Source organism: Bos indicus x Bos taurus, chromosome 24 (genome assembly GCF_003369695.1).
Source record: "Bos indicus x Bos taurus breed Angus x Brahman F1 hybrid chromosome 24, Bos_hybrid_MaternalHap_v2.0, whole genome shotgun sequence".
Lineage (NCBI taxonomy): Eukaryota > Metazoa > Chordata > Mammalia > Artiodactyla > Bovidae > Bos > Bos indicus x Bos taurus.
This window is the reverse complement of record NC_040099.1, coordinates 48,454,811-48,473,313: the sequence shown is the minus strand read 5'-3', so window position 1 is coordinate 48,473,313 and position 18,503 is coordinate 48,454,811. Positions and strand designations below refer to the sequence as shown.

Here is an 18,503-nt window from a genome sequence, read left to right as displayed (position 1 = left end):
TGTCCATCACCAACTCCTGGAGCTTACTCAGACTCACGTCCATCCAGTCGATGATGCCATCCAGCCATCTCATCCTCTGTCGTCCCCTTCTCCTCCCGCCTTCAATCTTTCACCACCATCAGGGTCTTTTCCAGTGAGTCAGTTCTTCACATCAGGTATTCAAAGTATTGGAGCTTCAGCTTCAGCGTCAGTTCTTCCAATGAATATTCAGGACTGATTTCCTTTAGGATTGACTGGTTGGATCTCCTTGCAGTCCCACGGACTCTCAAGAGTCTTCTCCAGCACCGCAGTCCAAATGCACACAAAGCTCCCTCCTGGGCTGGAGGCTGGAGGTGGTGGCTATGAGACCAGCACCCCTCCTAGCAGAAAGGGGAGGCTCTCCACCACCTGCCCTGTGCAGGGAGCACCAACTGAGCGAGGGGCCTGGGCATCGCAAGCTCAGGCCCCAGCCTCTTCTGAAGCAGCGTCCCTGGCAGAGGACCTACCAGGCTCTGGATTCTGGGGGTCCACGACAAGGCCCCGCTGGCTGACAGTGGGAAAGAGTAGCAGGGCGGCAGCTGCAGGAGCGACACCCTGGGCCCCTGAGCAGGCGATTCTCTGTAAAGCGAGGCCCCACCCTTCACGTGCTGCAGTACCGTCTCCATTCGGAGGAGAGAAGCCTCTATTTTTTTCAGTACTTCATAGTTTATAGACTCTCTCCACACATTTTTCCTCATGTGTGTGAGTGAGTGAGTGAAAGTTGCTCAGTCGTGTCTGACTGCTTGTGACCCCATGGATTGCAGCCCACCAGGCTCCTCTGTCCACAGAATTCTCCAGGCTGGAATATTAGAGTGGGGAGCCGATCCCTTCTCCAGGGGATCTTCCTGACGCAGGGATGGAACCCAGGTCTCCCGCATTGCAGGCGGATTAACTACCAACTGAGCCACCATGGAGTCCTCATAATTCCCACCCACCCTCACAGCAACCCAGAGAACTTATTCCTGAGCTGACAGAGATAACCTGAGCCCTATTTTAAATGCCGAACACTCCAAGACCACTGCAGTCCCCAGCAAACACCCTGCTACTCGACCGTCCCCCCATCACCCTTCCATCAGCTCAAACTGGTTCAACCAGCAGCATCCCGCACCCAGCGGAAGCCTCCATCTCACCCCTCCACTTCCACTCCTCACTCGGGTCTACCCCCCGCCTCCATTCCCTCCCCCACAGCATGACTGATTCTCGGAGCTGAGGAACAGAAGTGGCAAGCCCCTTTTAGACCAGGGGCCTGGAGCCCTGGCGTCCCGTGGTCCTGGGGAAACAAATTGTGCACAGCATCCCTGGAGGCGGCAACGGCGCTGGGCAAGAATCAGGACTCTTGGGGCCACTAAACAGGATGTGCTGAGAGCAGTGGGCAAGCCTGTGGCCTCTCTTGCTGAATACAATAGCAGGGTGACCTTCTAAGGCCAGTGTCATAACAGGGCAGAGGGCCGTGTCTGGAGAAGCCCACAGCGCAAATCCTGGTGACGGGGATGACTTACTGGTCGCTGCTCCCTTTGGCACAATGACTGCAGCACGTAACAAGGACCTGGGCGTCTGAGAGTTCTGGGCGATGGGACGTGACAGGCATAATCACTGCATGAGACCTTTTACCACCCGGGGCTGGAGAAAGGGCCTGGCTCTTTGAAGCAAAGTCTGTATCCTTTAAGTCTCAGCCCAGGAAGAGAAGAGCCTCAGCCAGCAGAGACTCCCTTCTGGGTCCCTTGAAGCTGAGGCGGTGACCCAGCTGGTGCCCAGCGGGGCCAGGACTCACTGGTCGGGTGACCGCTGCCACTGAACTGACAGCCAGGAACCTAGTGGTTTCCCACACCCACCCCAGCGCCCAGGCGACCCTGGGGCCACCTGCCATGTGGAGTCAGGTCCAGGCGGAGCCCTTGAAACCATAAAGGGCCCGGATGCTCCCCTTTCCTGAGTCCTGGGCTGCTTGCTGCTTAGTCGCTCAGTCGCGTCCGACTCTCTGCAACCCCATAGGCTGTAGCGTGCCAGGCTCCTCTGTCCATGGGGATTCTCCAGGTAAGAATACTGGAGTGGGTTGCCATTTCCTTCTCCAGGGGATCTTCCTGACCCTGGGCACCAGTCCTTAAACCGTGAAACCCCCAAGACACAGACAGGGCAGGGAAGAAGGTGGTGAGGGGCGTGGCTGTTCCCCTTGCTGTTGCAGGGGCCTCTGGGTCCCCCCCAAAACAGCACACAGGCAAGGCTCTGTGTGGCTGTGCGGCTCAGACACTGTCTGTAAAAGGGCTTGGAGGCCACCCCGAGCTCCCGAAGGTACTGGCTTTATTGCAGGCTGGGCCGCTGTGCTCTTCCTGCACTCAGAGAAAGCAAGTCTCCTTCCCGCCCACCCCCGGTCTTTCTCTCTCTTGGGATCCAGCTCAAGAGCCTTCCTTCCTGTGGTTCTGCCATTTTCTCATCAGCTGGTGCCCCACGAGTCTGCACCAACCCTGGGTAGCGCACACCCCAGTGGCCGATTTCCTTCCTGATCCACTGTGTGCTCCCGGCGTGTTCTAGAAACACTAAGCCACTGGCTCACAAATGTCAGTGTACATCAGAATCACTGAGGGAAAGGACGGCTGGTCATTTAAAAGTAGGGCAGCCGGAGGGGTCCATGGAATACGCTGTTGGAAACAGTGGATATTAAAAAGTTTCCTGGGGGTCAAAAAGTTTAGAAAGGCTCCTTAGTCAAATATTTGGGACGCACAGAGTCACATGACTGATAATTAATTATTTTATTGCAGAATTTCTCAGTGCCTTTATTGGTCTTAGATGCTGATTCTTCAAGTAGGTGGCAGCACGCTATGCCATGCTTAGTCGCTCAGTCATGTCTGACTCTCTGTGACCCCATGGACTGTAGCCCGCCAGGCTCCTCTGTCCATGGGGATTCTCCAGGCAAGAATACTAGAGTGGGTTGCCATGCCCTCCTCCCGGGGATTGTCCCAACCCAGGGATAGAACCCAGGGCTCCCACATTGCAGGTGGATTCTTTACCATCTGAGCCACCAGGGAAGCCCATGAACACTGACTGGAGTGGGTAGCCTATCCCTTCTCCAGGGGATCTTCCCGACCTAGGGACTGAACCGGGATCTCCAGCACTGCAGGCAGATTCTTTACCATCTGAGCTACCAGGGAAGCCCAGCACACTACACAGCTTTCATCAAATGTCTCTGGCCAGAAATCCACCCTACTCTTCCTTTCTACTCCACAGAGCGTCCTGCAGGACTGTGGTCCCCCCAGAGGAACCCCCACTGGGAAATAGCCATCTTAAGCGCTCAGTAAACTCTCTTCCCCATCTAGTCTGCCATCCCCTCCATGGCAGGATCCTTGGCTTCACTGTTGTGCCCGCTGCCTACTCACCCCCACCCCCTCCTGAGTCTTGGGACACAGCATCATTCATTATTATTTTCTTTGCAAGGCCTCCGTGGTTAGGCACTGAAAGCTCTCCACAAAGCCTCACTGGCTTCTTCAAGAACATTCTCCAAGTTCCAGTTCCACAGCTGTCCCTGGTGACCAAGGCTTCCCTCCGAGTCTCACCCCTTCCCCGGCCCTGAGGTCACTCGGCCCGGCCCCCCAGTTGTTGCAATGCCAAGGTTCTGAGGAGCCTTCTCAGAAACAATCACACTTTCCAGTGGATCATTTTTTAGCACTTAAATGCTGCCGGAGCCTTCACAACAGCCCTTTAACTGGCAATTAGGGGGCCCCTTGCCAGGGTAAATCATGCTGCTCTCAGAACAGATCATAAAGGGCTAATGAGCACTTTACACCATGTGGGGAAAGAAATGGAAACGGCTGCTCACCGTCAGGGGGACTGAAGCCGCCTCTCAAAGGGCCACACTGGGTGCACAGCTGCCCCAGCTGAGGGGTGACAGGCTCCAGAGAATGACAGCAAACCCCGGTGCACTCCTGGTACACCAGGTGCCACCTGAGCACTTGGCATCTGTGGCAGCCCTAGGAAGCAACTGCTGCCATCACTATGCCCATTTCACTGATGAGGAAACCGAGGCTCAGAGAACCTGCCCGCATCACAGCTAGTTTCCCAGATGGGGATGCACAGAGTGTGAGGCCAGTGTTTACGCTCTCAGCCATGTGCCCTGCCGTTACAAGAGTCAGATAACTTCTGATCCCACTGCAGAGTTTCCCATAACGCAAACACATGTCCACATCCCTACCAACACCTGGGTTCTCCGAGCCTGTCTCTTGGGAAGGCAGCACTGGGGCAGGGAGCAAATCACTTGCGGTGAGAGAAAGAGGGAATGTGGGGGTGTGAGCTGGGATGGGTAGGGACAAAGGGCTCCGTGCGGGAGTTAACGAAACAAGATGGGAGTGAGTCACTGCACAGTAGAAAACATGCCAAGTCAGGTGCATTGGGAAAAAAATGACCCTCTTCTATGCTGCTGTTCTTTATTAATATACAACTGCAGAGTCACCCTTGCTTCTGCACACAACATGCGTGTGCTCAGGTCTGTGAATGTGTGTGTGTGTTGACAATCCTAGGCTGCAAACATTTGGAAGTAAGGCAGAACCTGGCTGAACAGGGCAGGGGGCAGCAGGAGGACCCCTGCCGTTATCTGTGGGGTCACAAGTGAAGTTCCAACTAGAGGATGTCCGAGCATGTCAGTGTGATGTCCGCTGCTGTGTCAGCTGCACCAGAGCTGGCCAGCCCAGGACTGGGGCTTGCAGCTCCAGGGGCCAGCTGCTGGTCATCAGCTCTACAGGGCCCTGCTTGGGTACCGAGAGATGCGGGCTGCCGCTCCTCAGAAGGCTCATAATCCCAGTCCATTTCCTTCTGTCGGCACAAAATGTTTTTCCACAGATTCCGTCCATCACAGGAGCCAAGAGCAAGCAACCCCACAGGCTTGGGGCTCCCAGGGGAGGTGACGGGGTGGGCCGTCTCTTTAAACAGTGGACAAGATTTCTCTCCTTCCTCTCCAAGGATGCTCTCCCAAGTCCCCTGCCCCCAGCCCCAATCTATCACCCACATTAGTGGATTAACACAGAGCTAGCCACCAGGTCCGAGGGAGGTCCGAGGCAATCGTCTCTGCCTCGCAGGTCTTACCACCTAGCTGGGGAGTCACAGAAAAGGAAAATACAACCAAAAAAACAACACGTACTTAAGCACCAAATGACACAATGCATGCCAATGACTCTGGACTCCAGGGAAAACTTCCTGCATGGATGGATGGGAAAGCAGGACCCAAGGCCTGCAAGCTGCTTCCTGGGACCCCAGGAGGGTTGCTCCAGCTCCTTGGACCTGAGCTGCCTCTTCCGTACAATGAACATTGGACTACATTAGTGATTCTCAAGGGCAGGAAATGAAACATGAGACACTGGGAGAGTGTTTTACATTACACAGAACATTTGAAGACCAAAGGACACCAAAGGCATCTCCTGGGCTAAAACGGGGGTTTCTGGAAGGCTGGCTCCTCTTGGTCCCTCAGATTCTGAGGGTGACTTGGGTTTACCTGAGCAGAGAATTAGTAGGAGTCAAGTGCCGATGGAGGTGTGGGGGGAGGGCAGGGCCCAGGGAGGACAGTCCTGTCCTGACACCTCACGTGCAGGTGTGCTTGCGTGCGTGTTGGGGGTGGGGGGGTGGTTCGTGTTCAGCACCAAGGACAGCACCCCACACGCTGGTGCGAAAGACAGTGATGGACCTCCAATATTTCAATCCCTCCTGGGTGGCTCTGTGGTAAAGAATCTGCCCACCAACGCAGAAGATGCAGGCTCAATCCCTGGCTTGGGAAGATACCCTTGAGGAAAAAATGGCAACTCACTCCAGTATTCTTGCCTGGAGAATCCCATGGACAGAGGCGCCTGGCGGGCTACAGTCTATGCAGTCGCAAAGAATCGGACATGACTTAATGATTGAGTGAGTGAGTGAGACAACAGAAAGGCCAGAGGCAGGAGAACAAGAGAGTGGAGACCAGAAGAAAAAGCCTCCTGAGTGGCACCAGAGATGAGTTCAGGAGCAGACGAGGCCACTCCTTTCATTCTGGAACTCTCCTGCCTGTTTGTCCAATCTGTCCCTTCTCTCTCTACCCTGTCTTTGAATTAGGACCCAAAGGCTAGGGAGGAGAGGGAGAGAGTTACTAAAGTCTGTGGCCAAGTACATTTCTCCAGTCTCTGGCTAATTAACCAGGCTTCCTTCATAGCACAGTCCAGTAAAGAATCTGCCTGCAATGCAGGAGACCCGAATTCGATTCCTGGGTCAGGAAGATCCCCTGGAGAAGGAAACGGCAATCCACTTCAATATTCTTGCCTGGAGAATCCCATGGACAGAGAAGTCTGGGAGGCTACAGTCCATGGGATCACAAGAGTCAGACACGACTTAGTGACTAAACCATGACCACCACCACCAGGATTTAACGCCAACGCTGGGACTTCCCTGGCATTCCAAATGTTAAGACTCCATGCTTCTGCTGCAAGGGGCCCAGGTTCAATCCCTGGTCAGGGAACTAAGATCCTACAGGCATGGCCAATAAATAACTAAATAAAAAATTTCAAATGGCAATATTATTAGTACCTATCCTAGACTGGAATACAGCAGAGGCCACTTCTGGCTGGCTGCCTGTCCAGCATCTGCTGAAGGAATAGGGTCCCACTCAGCTTGCCCCATACCTGTGTGCAGAGAAACGATCCCATCCTCCAAGGCTCCTCACTAGGAGGACTTCGGAACTCTCCAGCCCCCATAGATACTTCCCTTTCCTGCCAGCACCAGACTCAGGACCACAGAAGGGCAGGGAGGAGAGGGCTTGAGGGGTCATCTGGCCCAGGGCTGACCTGGGAGGTCCGCAGAGATGCTCCCAGAGTGATGATGTGGATGGGGCTGGGGAGAGAGCAGGTGGGTGCCCTCCCCTGCCTCACTGAACAGTTCTGCCCTCTCGGTTTTCTACATGAGATTTCCTTGAAATATTGTGATGAAGCAAAAGGTTCTGTACTTTAAAAATTTTTTAGAGAATTGTAGATTCACATCTCAGAGAAGGCAATGGCACCCCACTCCAGTACTCTTGCCTGGAGAATCCCATGGACAGAGGAGCCTGGTAGGTTACAGTCCATGGGGTCACAAAGAGTCAGACACAACTGAGCAACTTCACTTTCACTTTCACTTCCATGCATTGGAGAAGGAAATGGCAACCCACTCCAGTGTTCTTGCCTGGAGAATCCCAGGGATGGGGGAGCCTGGTGGGCTGCCGTCTATGGGGTCGTAGAGTCGGACATGACTGAAGCGACTTAGCAGCAGCAGCAGATTCACATCTAGATGTAAGAAATGTCAATAGAGATTTCATGGCCCCAGTGGCTCAGATGGTAGAGAATCTGCATGCAATGCAGGAGCCCTGGGTCGGGAAGATCCCCTGGAGGAGGGCATGGCAACCCACTCCAGTATTCTTGCCTGGAGAATCCCATGGACAGAGGAGCCTGGCGGGTTACAGTCCACGGGGTCAAAAAAAAGTCAGACACGGCTGAGCGACTAACACAACACACATGTATGTATCCTTTATCCAGTTTCCCCAGTGGGGAAACTTGTAGACGTGTACAGCTCAGTATCACATCCAGGGTACTGACAGCGGTACTGTCAGGAAGCTGAACATTTCCACTGGCATGCGGGTCTTTCCTGCTGTGCTTCTGTGCCCACACCCACTTCATCCTGTGCCCTCCCGTAACCATGGAGAACTGCTAACCTGCTCCCCGTTTTTATAAGTGTATTGTTTTGTTGTTGTTTAATCGCTAAGTCGTGTCCAACTCTTTGCGACCCCATGGACTGTTAGCCAGCCAGGATCCTCTGTCCATTGGATTCTCCAGGCAAGAACACTGCAGTGGGCTGCCACTTCCTTTTCCACTTGGCATTTTAAGACTGGGATATTAGTGAAATCATGTAGCTTTGGGGGGTTGGCCTTTTTTCACTCTACACAATTCCCTGGAGATTTATCCATGTTGCTGCATGTGTCAACAGTTGATTCCTTTTGACTGCTGAGGACCATAACTTATTTAACCATTCACCTGTTGAAGGACATCTGGATTGGTTCCAGTTTTGGGCTATGATGAATAAAGCTGTTATAGACATCTGAGTACAGGTTTTTGTGTGAACGTAAGTTTTCATTTCCCTGGGATAAACACTCGGGAGTGCAATTGCTGAATCATACGGTACTTGTAGGTTTAGTTTTATGAGAAACTGCCAAACTGTTTTTTAGAATGGCTGTACCATGTAACATCCCCCCCAGCTATGTTTGCGTCATCCAACTTCTCTGTATCTTCACCAACATTCAGCGTTGTCACTTTTTTTTTTTTAATTTTAGCCATTCTGATAGGTGTATAAAGAGCTACAGTGAACATCTTCTTCTGTGCTCATCTGACATCTTTTCAGTTCAGTTCAGTCGTGTCTGAACTGAACGTGTCAGCTTGTGATCTCATGAGCTGCAGCACGCCAGGCTTCCCTGTCCTTCACCAAGTCCCAGAGCTTGCTCAAACTCATGTCTATTGAGTCGGTGATGCCATCCAACCATCTCATCCTCTGTTGTCCCCTTCTCCTCCTGCCTTCAATCTTTCCCAGCATCAAGGTCTTTTCCAATGAGTCAGTTGGTCAAAGTATCAGGTGGTCAAAGTATTGGAGCTTCAGCTTCAGCATCAGTCCTTCCAATGAATATTCAGGATTGATTTCCTTTAGGATGGACTGGTTGGATCTCCTTGCAGTCCAAGGGACTCTCAAGAGTCTTCTCCAACACCACACTTCAAAAGCATCAATTCTTTGGTGCTCAGCTTTCTTTATGGTCCAACTTTCACATCCATACATGACTATTGGAAAAACCATACCTTTGACTAGATGGACCTTTGTCAGCAAAGCGATGTCTCTGCTTTTGAAGATGCTGTCTAAGTTTGTCACATATCCTCTTTGGTGAAAAAAGTATCTCTTCGTATATTCTGACCATTTCCTAATTGCACTGTTTTCAATGCTGAGTTTTGAGTGTTCTTCGTATATTCTAGATGTTTGTCCTTTGTCAGATACATGTTTTGCAAAATCTTCTCCCCCTTTGTAATCTGTCTTTTCCGTGCTCTAAAAAGGGTTTTTACCCAGAGCGAGAGTTTTTCATTTTGATGAAGTCCAATTTCACATCTCAGTGTTGATATTTACTGATCATCTTCATTTTTTCACTTTGAAATCTTCGCAATTCTTGGCATGACACATGATTTTTTATTGTAATCAGGACACTTCCATGTTATGTAATGAGACTCTGAATCTCATTTAAATCTTCTGTTTTAGCTGGCTTTCTGTGGTACTACTCTGGCAGGGAAAAGAAGGGCACAGCCTCACGAGCACCAGTGGAGGCAGAAGTCCAGGGGGCACCTGTTATGGCTCAGTGGAGGTGGGAGTCCCAGGGCTCCACGTGGCCCCTACTGACCCTGCCATGGTGGCCTCAGGACCACCGAGCAACAGTGGAAGTCCCAACTCCTTATTAGAACCTCCTCTGACACATCTTAACAGGGACGGGAGAGGCACCTCTATCCCACTGAGTGAAGGTGGGCGTCCAAGCCCCACTCTGCAGGGCCTCCAGTAATACCATGGGGGGAGGCGAGGGGCTTCTTACCAGCCAGCAGGGATGAAAGTCGCAGCTTCCTGCTTGACCTTCACGGACACCACCCTGGTGAGCGGGTTCGGGGGTCTCATTACAGCCCAGAGGAAGGGGAAACCCAGGCTCCCACTGGGTCTCTGCTGGGGGTGAGGACGGGACCACGGTTTTTCCTGTGCTATTAACTTTTCTGTCTTGCTTGGTCCCCCTTTTCCTAGACCTAAGCTTGGAGATAGTAGGCTTTTGTTGGGACTTAAAAAAGAACAATCCGTGTCCACTGGCATTTCTTGGTTACTTGCTTCTTCAGCTTCAAGCCTGGGAGACAGGAGGCAAAAAGGAACCCCAGGGAGGTCACTCCCGCGGCATTTCTCAGGTCCCAAGGTCCCAGTCTGCCTTCCCTCCACCTCTCAGAATTTTTGGTCTGTTTTACACAGAATGGCCAGGCTTTTAGTTGTACTTAGCAGAAGGAATATAGAAAAGGACATCTATTCTATCTTCCCAGAAGTGGAAATTTAGGTCTATATTTTTCACAAAACATTTTGATGTTAAGTCTAGTCATCTCCTCATTTTTTCAGAGGGGAAACTGAGGCTACAGGGAGATGATGTATCTCACCAGTGATGAAATAGCAAGTCAGAGGTACAGGGACAGGGACTCACATCTCCTAGCTCCAGTCGGATGCGGTTACCATGACAGCATGGCCCATCCCTCTACAGATGCCAGCCGCCTCGCAGACAACAGCTCCCTTCCTCTCCGTATTTACAAACGATTGGGCTTTGGATTGCTGCTTTCCACTTGAGAAAGCCTTCTTTCTCTACCCAGACACTAAGTACTCTGAGGGCAGAGACCAGGCCACACGGCTCATCCTGTTTACAGTGGGCGCTCGGTGAATGTTTGCTGACTGTTCTCCCTATAAGAGTTAGTCGTCAATATTGTTGGGTAAGTGTTATACCCTGGTTTCTCCAGATGAACTGGAGCCAGGCGTCACCGCGAGGCTGGGGACAGATGGCATCTTCTGGAAGAGAGAGGCTCACATGCTGAGAGCAGTGGAGGTTCACAGATCACGCTGTGTGAGGGAATGCAGTTCGTACTGATGACGCTCCCAACAAAGCAACCCAAGGCGGAACCTGGGAGCCACCGGTCCTGCCCCGGACTCCTTAGCCCTGCGGTGTAAGTGCCTGTCCCCGCCCCCTCTCGACCCTCCCTTCGAGACACACCCACTGCATCTGCAGTCCGGGTTCCCAGCACGGTGCCCGGCACACAACGAGGAGCTGCTAATTGGATCAGTGAATGAAAAGCAATGCACGAACCATGACAGGAACAAGGATCTTTAGCTCTGAAAGCAGACTTGCCATGATGGACTATGCGGACGGAGGTTAAATAGCCATGGACAAATGGAATTAAACTGAAACCATCAGCTGGAGTTATGAGGAGGTGGTTTAGGCTAAATCAGAGACACTGTTATCAGTAGAGCTGCCTCACATGCTCTGAGACGCCTTTTGAAGCAGGGAGCTCCCCATGTCTGGGAACCTCCAGCAGCTCAATGGACACACCAGGTAGGGGGTGGAGGTGCCGGGGGGTGGTCCCTGCACTGCAGGGGTCGGATCAGGTGACCTCTGAGTTTTTTCTCATTCTGAGAGCCCACGACCTGAGGGTTCACTGCTCCAGATCTGATGTGGTGGAGATCGGGGAAGAGGAAGTCAGCCTCAGCCCCTGGTGAGTCTCCTCTAGAAGTGGGGCATGTGACAGTCCTTCTAGCCAGTCACCAAACAGTTCTGGCTTCCGCATTTCCGGCAGGTAGTAGCATTATACTATTTAGTGTATTCATGGTTGGGAGGCGCCACAGGACTAGTTCTGGGCAACGGGTTAAGCGTGGAAGCGAGGCGTGTTATACCTCGGTTGGAGTGCTGAATCACCAATGCAAGACGTGCTCTTTTTTCCCCTGGGCCATAATGACTGGTGAAAATGGCAACTGCTCCACCAAGCTGGGTCCTGAACGGGAGGTTTAAAGTTACTGAGATTCAGGACTGCTTGTTACTGCAGCAGTTCCTGGGCTCTCCTGACTGATACAAGAGGACAGACTACCTGATGGAACACCAGAGAAAATATGATACACGAGGTATACCCTGGGTGGGTTGACACCAGGTCAGCATCTCAGTGGGGCATGAAGACACCTCCGCATTCACCATCCTCACCCCCCACCACTCTGGTAACACCTGGCGCTAACCAGCTCCTCCAGCTTGCTCTCTCCTGCCTCCCTAGCGTCCCAATGCTACGGCCAGTGTAAGTCTCTGCTGATGCTGCTTCTTCTCTCTTTCCTTTCATCTCGTTTGACATCCTACCCATTCCTGAAGGCTCAGATCAAGTCTCACGTCCTGCAAGGCATCTCCCTACCCTCGGAGACCAATAGGACCATTACCATTCCTTGGAATGACTGCAGTGTCTGTGGTCACGGCATCTCTTTGGTGGGAGTGGGGGACGTGTGTGCCTTTAGCTTCTACTCCACAACAGGTAGTGAGCCGGAAGGCTCCAGCTCATGTGTGAGCCAAGCTCACAGCAGGTAATCAAGAGATGCTGAGTGAGCAGAGAGCAGTGCCATGAACCTACACATGGTACTTCTTAATTATCCACAGAAGCTGATTAAAAATCTAGGCACTTTGACTCAGATACCGTTTGTACTAACGAGTTTTTAGACTGACTCTGAATGAGATATTGTAATTCCTGGAGGGCAGCAAGATGGCTGGCAGAAAGCTCCCACCCTTTTCCGTGGGCCAGAGGTAAGCGGTACACTTGACATTCACCTCTGCCTACCACCTGTCACCTCCCGGGTCAGAGTCAGTGTGGACGCCTAGGATACACCTAACCTGCAGGTTGGCAGGGCTATCAGGGGAGGTGGAGGAAAGAGTAGAGAAATCAGGAAAATCCGGATGCCGCTAACGTGAGCCGCTATTTGGTCCCATTTCATGGAGACAGCGGGTGTAAACAGTGAAAGAGGCTTCCAGAGAGGCTGAGAGAGGGCCGTGCAGCCCAGCGTCTCACGTTTAGAAGGGGCACTGGAGCGTGTGCCACACCCAAGTCAACGCCTGGCTCTCCTGACCCCTGGGACAGGGCTCTTTTCACCCTGATGCACCAATCTGCAATTGGGCACCACGCTGGAACAGGCGAGTGCCCTTCTCTCCTTCTTTACAGGAAGTGAGGGGTCACGGGCTCTCAGCCAGGACTCAGGACACATTTCTGACACACCCCCGCCTTTCCCAGGGCTTCGCACAAACCTGTCTGGTAAGATGCGTGCTCATCAGGTTCCCAGCAAAGATCCCGTCCCTTGCTCAACAGCCAGCACTGCGGGCCAACCAGTCCTTCGGTCAGAAAGTCCTTCTCAAGGTCTAATCAGAGGCCCTGCTGCTGTCGTGCATATCAATTTCCCTTCCTTGGCACTTCTGTGCTGATGGAAAAGAGCTATTTGTACCTGATTCCACAATAGCCTTTCCTACACCTTCAGCTTCCTTTCCCGAATGCTAAGTCTCAATCAGAGATGTCGTCTAAATGCACTGGGCTACACGCTCTCAATCCAGGTGCTTTCCTCTAAGTCCTCTCCGGGCACTTCCCCTGTTACGATAAGAGGTGGAAACTTGTATTCCAACCTCCTGAGTAACTGACCAGGTGATGGGCGAGCTCTCTGGGAAAGACACTGCCGGGATGCCAAACAGTCCCCAGCACAGCCCATCCCCAATGGCAGGCAGTTGTTGGGCCTCTTCAGGGCTACACGGAGCCCATTTTTTGTTCCGGACTCTCCGAGACCCCTTCCTCCCATCTCATGGGTCTCTGTCTACCCTGGCTTACTTCTACCACGTGCCTCTGAAAGGGTGCAGAGAAGGCAAGGGTTGGTTTGTTTGTTTTCAATTTTTTACATTAATTAAAACAACAGAAAGTAATCCCAGTGCTAAACTAATCCCTAAATGGGGCCTGCCCCTAGCCCCTGTTTTGGCTTGTGGTCTGAGACCCACCACTACACAGCTTCCTGGGCAGAATGCAATGCTTCAGCACCCTCCTGCCAGCCCTACTGTTCTGGGCACAGGTGGCCAAGATGCGGCAGTCAGGGAAAGTGCCAGGGCAGCCAGCCCACACCAGCTACCTCGATTGAGCTTCAGTGTCCCCCTGAAATTCTTCCCAGGGGGATAGTAGAGCCAACCATCTTCCCACCTCTGAAAGCACAGCGCAGTTGCTGCAGCCAGAGGGACAGGGCTGGCAAGGGAATGACTGCATAGACCAGCTCTGAGCCATCACAGGAATCATTACTGAGCACCCACTGTGCACCAGGCCCTGGGCCAGGAGCGGTCAGGGATGTAGAGGCAGCCCCGGCGCCCAGATCAGGGCCGGCCAGCAGGATGAGGGGCAGGCAGATATTTCCATGGAACATCCCGACCACAGCATGGATTAGTATGAGGCGGAGGGTGTCTGCCTGGGTGAGAGGGTGCAGTGAGGAGGCCAGTGGGTGCTCACGGGGCTAGTAGGTGTCCCGACAAGCTGGTCCAGGACTCCTGCATCTGCTGGACCAGGCTGAAGGGGCTCTTGAGGAACGTCTGGGCAGCACCATGCCATCAGAGCCACGCCCCTCAGAGGCACTCTTCAGTGGGCAGCTCCATCAGGGGGCCACCCCAGGGCAGAGCGGGCAGGGGCCCTGCATCTGGCCAGCTGTGGGGCTTTCCTTGTTATACAGTTCCTTAGAAGATGCTGACCAGCTTCGATCCCTCCACCAGAGGGCGTCAGAAGATGGCTGCAAGGACGTCCCCAGCGGTCCAGTGGTTAAGACTTCCCACCTTCACTAATGGGGTGTGGGTTCTATTCCTGTTTGGGGAACTGAGATGCCACATACCTCACAGTCAAAAAAAATGTTAAAAAGATGGCTGCTTCACGAGGGGACACCAGAGGCTCCTGGAGACGAGGCCCAGAGTGGCTGCAGGCCTGGCAGGAAGATGGACATGAGCCAGCATGGGCCACGGGACACAGGTAACACGAGAGAAGGGGCAGAACCGTGAGGAGGATGCAGGCTGGCCCGACACTGCCGAGCCGCCACGCCAGCTCTGAACACGCTCCTGGGATGGTGGCAAGAAAGACTCCCATCCTTCCAACACCACTCTACTGTCTGTACCCTTAACAGTGAAGTGACAGCCGCTCAGTCGTGTCTGAATCTTTGCGACCCCATGGCCTATACAGTCCATGGAATTCTCCAGGCCAGAATACTCGGGTGGGTAGCCTTTCCCTTCTCCAGGGGATCTTCCCAAACCAGGGATCAAACCGAGGTCTCCCGCATTGCAGGTGGATTCTTTACCACCGGAGCCACAAGGGCACCCTCGTTAACTGAGTCACTAATGTCTACAATCAGGCCTTTCATCACCAAACCAAGGTTCTCCTGACTTCAGGAGACCTCATTTCAGTCCAACTCTTGCCTCTCCAGGCACTGCAGCGCAGTGTCCAGCGCCACGGGCCATCCATGAGGGTCAGGCTACGAAGCCTGCCTGCCTTGGGACATCGGGAAGTAAAGCAGGCTTACATTCTGAGAGCCTGTCTCCCCTTCCTGGTGCTCCCCCCCTACAATGGACCTATGCTCAGTTCATCCTGACAAGAAAGGACTCAACATAAGCCTTTTACAATTTCTTCTTTAACTTCAGTTGCACTTCATCTTGCATTTCATTCATCCTCTGCTTACCCCAAGCCAACTGTTCAGCTGGGACTGAGGGGCAGCTGGTCCTCACTGTGCCAGGGTACCCCCTTCCCACAAGTCCTGGCCCTGGTGAAGGAGGATGAGAAGGTTGGGTGGCATCACCGACTCAATGGACAGGAGTCTGAGCAAACTCTGGGAGACAGTGAAGGACAAGGAAGCCTGGCGTGCTGCAGTCCATGGGGTTGCAAAGAGTCAGACACAGCTTAGCAACTGAACAACCACAGGCCACATCCCCACCCACTCTCCTCCAGGCAGGGGGCACCAGCTGTGAAGGGACAGCTCAGCATGAAGGAGGCAGATGAGAAGCGCGTGGGAGGATAACTGTTCTCTTCCGCCTCGAAACACATACGGACTGATGGGAAAATGGGACCAGAGAGGGCGAGTAGGGACAAAAGACAAAGGAGAAGGGAACAAAAGGAAGATTCCAGAAACAGACACCTACTAACAGAGAGCTGTTTTTTTGGCCTCTCACCAGCCTCTTATGTCCCCATCCAAGACTTTCAACCCTCCCCTGAAGCCCTCTCTCTAATTCTTGAGTCCTCAAATTCAAGACTACCTTTGCCACTCAAGAGTTAAGGGGATCTTCATGTAGGAAACCCCAGATACTAGTGATCGGTGCCTCTGACATGCCAAGTCTTGGGCCAAGAGCTGGAGGGGCTCAGTAATATAAACAGGGTCCCGGACCAAGCATCAGCAGTCTAGGGAGGGGGACAAAAGACTTCCTCAGAAGGATACGTGTGACAGGAAGACAAGGAAAAGGGCCAAGGACAGGGCAGGCAAGAGACCTGGGGTCAAGTCCCAGCTTGGTCAGGTCATGACATCTCCGTAGACCTAACTTCTTTGTCTGCAGATGGCGTGGAGAAGCTAGGACACTCAGAGGCCATCGAGCCTTCTGGTTTCTATACGAGGAAGCTGAGGACAAAAGAGAACTGCCACCGAGTTTGCGGCAGAGCACCTCACCCAGGCGGTATCACGGTGTCCTACTTAAGAATCAGCTGGACACGCATGTGAGAGAGCTGCCCAGAACAGCTGTCCCCCCACAGCACGGTACAGCAAAGCCCGACACCTAAGAAAGATCCAGAACTTTCTCTTAGGACAGACCACCTTCCCTCAGGAGAGAACAGAGGAGAGCTGGTTTCAGCAGCAGCACGGACTGAAGTCAGACATAAGCAAGTGGGCCTGGGCAACGTGTCACCGCAGCCGCTCTGGAACTGGGAGCGAGCTACTACTGAAGTCCGTGCGCCTCCCTTATCTCTCTGGACAGGCACAGCGTGAGAACAGATGCACGGCGTTCTCAGCCTCCGACTCCACCATCTTCCACAAGTAGAATAAGATCTCAACAAGGACAGCTCGACAACCAGCGGGTATGTGGGACCTGGGGGGTTACCAGGGACAGTTCTCAAGGAGCAGGTGTCTCCTTCCCTCCCAGTCATAGGACCCGCTTGGGGGTTCTCTTGGGATCTCACAGGGAAGCAGCAGGGGGCGAAGTAGGGGGCTCCAGCCTGGTCCCAGGACACTGGTTGGCTTCCCTCACCCCCACGGGCTGCCCCTCCAGGTCCTCTGCAAACCTGGAGCAAAAGTTATCTCCGAAGTGCCCCTCCAGCACCAAAACCCTAGGAGACCCATTATTCATAGGCTCCATCACCAGTGCTGATGTGTGAGCCTCCAGTTCACTCATTTCACTGCTGTATAATATTCCACTGTGTGGCTGTAGCATCCATCACTCACTTCACTCCTGTGTTACATTACACTCTAAGGATTATTTATGCATCATTTATCCATTCCCCTCTCAATGGGTCATGAGTGGTTTGCAGATGTTTGTATTATAAATAACGCTGCTACTGAAAATAAACCTTATGAACCTATGTGTTCTGGGGAGCGGAGGCTTCACTGTGGGCTGGATATTCAGGGAGAACTTTCCAGATGGCAGACCACACTCCTCGTGTGCCACTTCTTGCTCTCCCCACATCTCCACCTCTCAGGAGCACCAAAGTGAGCAGCCCAGGACCCCAGACAGACACGAGCATAAGCCCCTGCCAGAGCACAGAGTTAGTTCCCTACCTGCTGCGGGGGTGTTCGTCCTCGGGAGAAGGAACAGCTGCTGTCCAGCTGCTCAGTGCAGTCTGCCGTCCACTGCAGGGGAGAAAGGAGTGGTCAGTGATGGCAGGACACACGGGCTCATCCTCACTCTGCCCTGGCCCCCCAGGCAGGGTCCCGCCCTGCTGAAGTATAGCCGTTATAAAATCCTGCTCGGCCATGTCCAATGACAAATCCTTCTCTACCAGCAGGTCCGAGTTGGCATCTCCAAATTCCATGGAGGTGACCCTTTGGCATATGTGTGAGGAAGCAGACTCATTTTCCTTTGCCTAAGCCCACCAATGTGATGAAGATCCAGCTACATTCCAAAGCCAACCAGACACCACCCAGGGTAAACAGGAGTTTTAATAAAATGGCACCATGTTTGACCACCTAACCCTGTTTCAGCCATACCAGCCCCTACTTCAAGAAAGTGAAAACGGCTCAGTTGTGCCCGACTCTTTGCTGAAATACACAGTCCGTGGAATTCTCCAGGCAAGAATACTGGAGTGGGTGGCCTTTTCTTTCTCCAGGGGATCTTCCCAACTCAGGGATCGAACCCAGGTCTCCCGCATTGCAGGCAGATTCTTTACCAGCTGAGCCACAAGGGAAGCCCAAGAATACTAGAGTGGGTAGCCTATCCCTTCTCCAGCGGATTTTCCCGACACATGAATCGAACCGGGGTCTCCTGCATTGCCAGCGGATTCTTTAACCAACTGAGCTATCAGGGAAGACCTTACAGTGTCAAGGTTGGAGCTAAAGGTGAGGCACGTATGTGGGGATCATCCCGTACACCCAGCCCCTAAATACGGTGAACCTGTGCGCTGACAGGAGGGTACGGCACCGGGGAAGAGCCCCGGACTGGCCGTCAGAAGCCCAGCTCAAGCCCAGTCCCACCACTGACCTCATGAGAGCTCACAGGCCTCTCGTGCACCCACCGTGGTCTGACCACCAGCACTGTGATCGTCCCCAGACCCTGCCACACAGTGGGTGTTTGGCCCCACCCTTCACCCGCTCAATCACTCTCTCAGGGCAGGACCTGTCTTCTCCATTTGGACGAGCCCTCCAAGGGAAGTTTAAGAGCCACTGAAATCAACGTTATCTCCCAGGCTCCACTT

The 18,503-nt window shown here is 53.1% G+C and overlaps 1 protein-coding gene across 5 annotated transcripts in view; it reads right to left on the bottom strand.

The window, feature by feature from the left end:
• Positions 1 to 18,503, bottom strand: part of CTIF (cap binding complex dependent translation initiation factor) — a 324,670-nt gene that overhangs the window by 210,818 nt on the left and 95,349 nt on the right. For 4 of the 5 annotated variants that reach the window (XM_027526349.1, XM_027526346.1, XM_027526347.1 and 1 more), the window contains exon 3: positions 17,371 to 17,442. The exons of the other annotated variant lie outside the window; for it this stretch is intronic. In XM_027526349.1, the coding sequence (XP_027382150.1) occupies positions 17,371 to 17,442 (72 nt within the window). The remainder of the gene's footprint in view (positions 1 to 17,370; positions 17,443 to 18,503) is intronic. 5 annotated transcript variants of the gene reach the window in all.